Raw genomic sequence first — 8,345 nt, forward strand, 5'->3', positions numbered from 1 at the left:
TACAAAAAGTAAATTTAATAACTTAAGATGTAATTCAATTGCTGTTACACTTACGATAAAAAAAAATTATCAACCTATATCATAAATGCTTAATACTATATCAATACTTATAAGTTATAATTGATGGATTAATAGTCTTGTAACTTCTAAGGATTAATATTGAAATTCATTAATATTTAATACCTATAGAGGCTTGTTTTAATAACTGATTATAGACCATATCCATTTAATTGTAAAAAATTAACTTTTTATTGGAATTACTTAGGCCTGTGAGATGTGATTAGAAATCATTTAAGCGATTATAAAAATTTATTTATGAATTATTAAATAAAATACTTATTAATATTTTATAACTATTAAGACAATCATTAGTAAGTAGTCTAGGTACTATCTAGTACTTTTCAAAAGAAGCAAATCCATTAAATAGTATAGCCTATATTATTAAGTAGTAGGTACAGTCATTAATCATAAATTTATAAATAGTAGTAGGTAACCAATTGATGTAGATATTTAGTACTATAATCAATTCTACTTTTCTATTGTTCATAATTTTAGATAAATATCTATTCTTTTTACATTTATATATACTTTTAGATTATGTGTACATGTTTCACAATAGAAAAAATACTTTAATTTTCAACTTTAAAATTGTTATTTTGTAGCAAGCGCAAACTTCATATAGTTGGTACTTTTAGGTCAACATAGAAAATTCTTAATACTTCAATCACTCATAAGTTTATTTAACGTAATTTAAAAAAAAACTTTAATGTAGTCACTAAAACATTTTATGTGTAATTGAAGTTGAAATCTTTACAACATTGAATATTTAAACGAATGCCTAATAACAATTTATCCTCAACCAATTTTTGCTACTTGTTTAATTATTATTAAAAAAATTTTGATCATATAAACTTAAAACATTCTACAATTACTTAAATTATAATTTTTTATACTAAACTATGCCGTCTATATTTGATGAAACTTTAAAATTATTTAGACAAATTATAAACAATTTATAGGCATAATACATTTTTGAATTATTTTAGTGTTGATAAAAATTAATTAACTCGGTAGAAAAGGTTGAACATTTAATGCAAGATCCCGTGTAGATTATTTTTATAGCAATTTAAATTTATAAGATTTATAATAAAATAATTCTCACTGAAAATCAAAAATCTTAAAGATATACAAGCGCAATATTTTTTGATAGACATTTAAAAATAACATATATTTAAATTAAAAATAATGAATATAATAACAATATAAATGTATAAAATGTATATTCTCATTAATATAGGTTGACAAAAAATCGTCTCCACTAAGAATATTTTTTCATTAATATACCATTAAATTCAAATTTTACATTTCCATTACAGTACACTAGTGAATGAGGAGGTATACTTAACACCTACAACTGTATAGCAGAGTGATTACCAAACTGATAAAACTGGTTTTTTTTTTTTTTTATTAAAGTCAGTTCTCAATATTAAAATATACAAAAATTCTATAAATAATGCATTTCTTCAAAATAATAAGCCTCTTCATAAAAAAATTAAAAATTAAAATAATTTATAACAGGGTTATAATAAATTTGTCTGTATATTATAAAACATTCTTTTATTTTATTCATAAACAAGTAAACCAAATTATAAGTCGTATGAATATTTTTATAATTTTATAATACATTTATAATCATGTATTTTTGCTTATCATATATACATATATATATATATATATATACATGTATTTTTAAGTTTCTTGTGTAATATTATATTAAGATATTTAAAGATTACAATGAAAAAGTATCTAATTTAAATTAAATGAATATAAGATAAATCAAATTAATTTTTTAATGAATTATTATTACAAATAAATTATTGTTTTTCTTTTCTTGGACGAAAACCAAAAATACTACTTCCAACTCGAACATTTGTACTTCCTAATTCAATCTAAAATATCATAAATATAAAACAATGATATATATATTTATTATTTTGCGTTTACATTTTAAAGCTAAAATAACAATAACATAATAATATAAGAACAACTCAAATGACTTGAATAATAAATCTTATAGCCTTATAAGTAACTGAAAACCAACTATTGCCATAAAGGACTCTTTGTTTTCAGTTTACATTTTTTATAATTTTTTATTGTCATGTTAGGTAATTTAATACTATTCATTTATTGTTATTATTTAATAATAAATTTGTTAAAAGAGCTTTTGCCCATAAATATTATTAAAATTAAATAAAAATTTATATTATGCTATATAAATTGATAATAATGTTAAATAATATACTTACAGCATGTTCAAAATCATCAGACATGCCCATAGATAATTCTATTTCGGATGGATTTAATTTTAATTTGTCACAAACATTTCTTTTACAATCAACTAAGGCCTGAAAACGTATAAAATCATAAATTAGGTATCTCCAATATAGACTAAATTAATATATAAATACCAAAAAATCTGGATTTGGTCCTTGAGAACAATCATAACCATACTGACCAATTGTCATTAAACCAATTAGTTCTAAATGGTCACATTTCTCAATAATAAATTTATAAAAATCTACTACTGCATCAGTTGTTATGCCAGATTTTTCTGCAAATAAACATTAATAATGTATGTATCTCAGTATTTTTTTTTTAGTATAATATTAAATCTAGTATATTTATTTATTATTATTAGCAGTTCTTTAATATAAAACTCAAATTAAAATACCATTCTATACCCATGTTTATTAGTTTAACTAGACTTATGCTATGCAAATTAACAGTCATTCATGTCTTCACTCTTCAACCCTCCTAGAATTTTTGTGTAAATATACTTATAAACATATTAGTATTAACTTTATTTTAGCCTACAATATAAAAAATATAATGTGTTTCATATAAACAAATAATCTCTCAAGTCAGTTGTAAACACCAATAGAAACAATAAATAATAATAAAATTTAAAACTATTTGGTATAAAACAATTTTAGGAATCTAGCCCCCTCCCCTAACTTAAAGGACTAGTTACGCCTATGCAGTCATTTAAAACATTATGTATATTAGTATATTATGTAATTATGTAAATACTTTTAAATTTTAAATAGTAGATTTAAAGTATACAATTCATGAATTTTTAATTTGTATGTTCATTATTATATTTAGTGGTGGATTAACCACTAAGCTCTCAAGGCTTAAGCCTAAGGCGGTAAATTTGTTATGTTATTTTATTTTTATTCTAAAAAAATTAACAAAAAAAAAAAAATTGAACTATTACTATTTTTCACTCCCAGGGCAGCTATACTCGATTACCCATTACTCTTTGATGTTAGCCCATTTAAACTACGATCCATGGATAGTTTTAAAAAAGGATGGTGGTAAACACTGAGTGTGCCTCAGGGCGTCGAGAAGGTTAATCCGCCACTGATTACATTTAATTAGTTAGACCAGGCACCGGCAACCCGCAGCCCTAAATTATGGCCTGTGTAGGTAAAAAGGTTGCCGACCCCGAAGTTAGACAGTAAATTATTTAAAATAATTTAACTACTAATAATACTAAGTATTATAATTTTTCTAACCTTTCTCATTACTAGTGTTAACTTGAACCATTACTTTCAATTTACTTTCTTTATTAAGTTTTTTCCATCCATTATTTACAGCACTTGCTAATTTTTCACTATCAATTGTTTCAATAACATATAAACCGGGAGCCATTAACACTTTGGAAACTTTGTTTTTTTGTATGTGGCCAATAAAATGCCACTTAATATCTTTACATTTATCTAATATCTTTATAAATAATTCAAAAATGAAAATAATTATTTAAAAACCAACTCAATGTCAAATAATATACTTACTTCGACATCTGTTGATTTAGCGATTAGTTCTTGAACATAGTTTTCTCCAAAATGTCTTTGACCTTTCTCGTAAATACCAATTATATGTTCTATAGGTTTTGTTTTACTAACAGCAACTAGCCTTGGCTCTACATAGCACTGTATATATAATATACTAGTTCATTATTTTATTTAAAAATAAAAAATTTCTTTTTATAATTGAGTTAAATAAATGATTACCTCCTTTTGTTTTTGAGTCACAACTTTAATTCGACATCTAACATCATTTAAACCATCAATAACATTTTCCAAAGTACTCATTTTCTGTTTATTATAACTCAATTGCAATGAAATGAAATTCTTTAATGTTAATGTAGGCTTGTAGATCGATAGTAATGATTTAATAAACATCACATTCTTGACATTGAAAAAGAAGTATAAGACATATTATACTAGTTTTCCTTAAATAAATATATATGTTAATAGGTATTGATTAATGAATATAATGCTTATAAATTAATAATTATAATAATTTATGTAATATATAACCATAACACAAATACATCATTATTAAAATAATTTTTTTACTCAAGTAAAAAAAAATATATGTTTGAACTTTTAATTCAGATATATTTTAATATAAATTAAAAAAAAAATTAAATTGAATTGAAATTATATTTTCCAATGACTTCAACATTAAAGAATTTTTATTTCTTATTTAATCAATAAACTAATAATTTTGTATTTAGAATATGAGATTACAAGTTATAATAGTAATTACAAAATTATTAAGTTTAATCAATATTTTATTTCACCATGACATATTATACTAAATCAATATAGATAAGTATATCAAATTATACATTTTTTAAATTATAGAAATTAGTAATTACAGTAACCATAGGCTTGAAAAGAATTACACTATAGGGCCGGTTACACCAACGATAGTAAATGCTTATAATAAAAATGGTACCTATAGTATTTACTGACTGTATTATACAATTTATATTCGATTATTTTGGATAGGAATATTAAATTAATACATTTTTAATAAAAATCCCAATTCATCTCATTACTTTAGACAACTCAAATGAAAACGTCACTTAAGAATAATAATTTATTATTATTTATTACAATTTATAATTAATAATAATTATTATTTACTAAGTATATTACTTAAAAATGTAAATTAAGTATATACTATCAACATTATTTATTTACATATTTGGTACGCACCAATATTAATGGTCACTGTATTTGATTAAATAATATAAGTTGTAAATAATTAAGTTTAATTAAATTTAATTATTGAAAAAAAATATTAAGTACGAAAATGAAAGTTATTCTATATCAGTAAGTTTCCCAGGTCCAAGTAAACATTAAAATTAAATTTAAAAAAAAAAAAACTGATAAGGACTCCTATCACTAAACTAGGTGGATAGGATCCACATGTGATTTCAAACAGAGGTACATTGTACAATATGCACGTTATCAAAATATTATATTCATGAATACTTCTCTATGTTCAAAAATATTGTCAATATTGAATACCAAAATACCTACATCTATATAATACATCTAACAGTTTAAATTTTAAATTTTAAAATATTCAACTATACGTCTAATCGTATATATACTTCATCGTATGGATAGCGGGATAGCTGGATAGGTGGTTATTAATATGTAACTACTAACTAGAGAAATTATTTTATCCTAAGTCTTAAACAATGCAATTTAATTTGATGAATGAAAGGAAAATTGCGTGTTGCATGGACCACACGTCCACACGGACACGGTCTACACAAGTAATGGTGGGAATGGAATGCCACCTTTATACAAGTAAGTAGGTAGTACTAAATAGGTAAGAGCCAAGAGGCTATTATTAATTTAATATTATAATTAATAACTAATTATAATTTTTATATAATTGAATAAAACGTTGTACGTTTTCATCACACCGTGCAAATTGCATAATTAAAAAAAAAATGCAAGTCGAACATTATTACGTAAACTTAAAAATATGTATAAGCAAGTAACTTAATACTTAAATAGATATATGATGTATAACAGAATCTATAAAGCCTTACATGTTTGATATATATGTATATTCATTAGTCATTATGCGTGTATAATATATTAATATTGCACATTGTATTAAATTTCAAAATTTGGTCAATTTTATAGGCACCCTAAGGCCACTTGTTTCCCCTCTCCGAATGGTAAATGCATTATCCTAACTTACCGGGCACGCAGCGCATATATGTATAATAATAGGTAATACCTAATTTTATCATAACAATAATAATGATAATAATAAATAATAATTAATAATAGCTTACAACGTAAAAGCACAACATATTACTATATAATGTTTTTATAGTTACAAAACAATAGTTATTTATATTGTGTTGGTAAAGAGTATATTACGCACCATGGGAACAGTATATTTAATATACTCTATTATATACATATTATACCAGATGATCGATTTAACTTTGTTATACATCATTATTTCAAAAATCATGAATTTTTTTGATAATATTTGTTTACTTAATTCATGTTGTTTAATAAAAATTTTATATAAAAAATGTTTATATTTATCGTTATCATTTTTTTTTTATTTTTAAACTTATATACAATATGCACTTTTAATTCCTTATTCTACAAAATATTTTTTGGTGTACAACCCGAATTTCGAATTAATTTTAAAAAGATGTCAGCGAATTATTTATTTTATTTATTGTTTGACTCACATGTAATATACCAAATTTGTGGTCTACCACTACAATAGAACCAACCTTGTGTTGTTAGGTTTAATGCTTTGTGCAGAGTGAATAGGTTTATTATCGAATTTAAATTTGAGAACATTATCTCTGTTCTTACTTTGGCATTTATACCATATTTCAATATTAAAATGAAATATGATTGTGATATGAGTATTTTTTAAATAATTGCAATATTTAATGGTATACTCATGTATAGCTCGTATTAAAAATTAAAATATCGCAAAAATCATGTAAGAAGACAAATAATATTCTTAAATTGAATTTAAATAATAGGCCAATTTACTGTAATAGTTAGGTACTGAAGCTAACAACACAAAATTGCTATATTGAGCGTGGGTCAGAGAGATAAAACAAACAATGCGCGCAAGTATTTAAATTTAGTACTTGGTCACTTGAATGATCGAAGTGAGGCGGAATAGTGGCACACCGCAAAATTTTTATCCATTACACTACTCTTCTTTTTTTTTTAAATCTGTACATAGGCCGTTGGTAGTAGGTACAATAAATGCTAGATGAATAATAAATGTGCATTTGATGAAGAAACCCTCTTAATCTAGCAACAGCACTTTAGAAAATGTTTATATCTATCATATTTCCTATAAATATATATAGAAAAATCTCTTGGTCCCTAGTGTTTGAGTCTTTTTGGAGGATATTCAAGAAGTGGCAGGATTTTTTATAAATGGCTTCGCGTGGATGTGTGTGCAGATGTGGAATTTTTGGTAGAATGTATATTGTTTATAACTTTTTTATTAAGGGCACGTGCAGGTCAATATTTAGGAATAGTTTGAATCGATTAAGACATAGTAAGGAGCGTTGGTGATTTTGGTTGGAAAATTTGAATGTTTTTAGTATTTGATATTTTTGCTACAGCTGCACCCCATAGCTGAATTCATATTCACATATAGGTCTAGATTGATTTGAGGAGTAAGTATAGATATTTAAAATATTATCATCTCCCATATCTATTCCCCCGTTTGAACGCTCATGGTAAGCAAAGTTAAATACTTAACAGTGTCAGAATATGGAATAATTAAGTGTATGATTTAGTGAGACTGGTAAGGGTTGTCGTTGCTAAATTGTGAAAGTTGTGTGAATTGATAACTAATAAACTACGAGTATTATTAACTACATTTTTGTCTAAAATTTTATTTTTTATTGATAAAAATACTTCGAATAATATTTTACTTCAGAATACAAAATTAAAAATATATATTATCATTCAAGAGAAAAAGTTTTTAAAAATTATAAAAAAAATACTAAGAATATATTTATTTTTTCTAAAAATGTTATTTTATAATGACTTAAATTTATGTATGAGACGTTTTAGTGTTATATGTTAAATTGATGATGGATCACCCCGTATAGGTAGTACCTATAGCTTATTTATTTATTTTACAGCTAAAAGTATAACTGTACCAAACCTAAGCCTAACCAATACATATAATACTGTTTTAATGTAGGCACCTATTTAAATTAATCATCTCCTTTCAGGCAATTATTTACAGATTATTAGATTATTACGAGATCGATCTGGTAAACTGTTCGTCTCATTATTCTGCTTATCGATTAATCTCATAGTTCATACAACTACTGAACTACAGTTTAATATATACCTATATAATATTATGTACATATGTGTTAGGCATGATATATATTGTGGTTGCTATATTGCTCCATTTAGAAGCAAGGAAAAGATGTAATTTAAATTGTTCATTAATAA

At 24.0% G+C, this 8,345-nt stretch overlaps 1 protein-coding gene across 1 annotated transcript; it reads right to left on the reverse strand.

Annotated features, from left to right (window-relative positions):
• Positions 1–1,766: 1,766 nt before the first annotated feature.
• Positions 1,767–5,226, reverse strand: LOC113553446 (pyridoxal phosphate homeostasis protein). The gene is made up of 7 exons (XM_026956778.1): positions 5,073–5,226; positions 4,077–4,297; positions 3,858–3,995; positions 3,579–3,789; positions 2,469–2,611; positions 2,307–2,405; positions 1,767–1,949 (listed from the first exon to the last, which is right to left on the reverse strand). The coding sequence occupies exons 2-7, from the start codon at positions 4,245–4,247 to the stop codon at positions 1,875–1,877; spliced, it is 837 nt and encodes a 278-aa protein (XP_026812579.1). The 5' UTR covers positions 4,248–4,297; positions 5,073–5,226; the 3' UTR covers positions 1,767–1,874.
• Positions 5,227–8,345: the final 3,119 nt, after the last annotated feature.

The sequence above is a fragment of the Rhopalosiphum maidis genome, chromosome 2 (assembly GCF_003676215.2).
Source record: "Rhopalosiphum maidis isolate BTI-1 chromosome 2, ASM367621v3, whole genome shotgun sequence".
Classification (NCBI taxonomy): Eukaryota; Metazoa; Arthropoda; class Insecta; order Hemiptera; family Aphididae; genus Rhopalosiphum; species Rhopalosiphum maidis.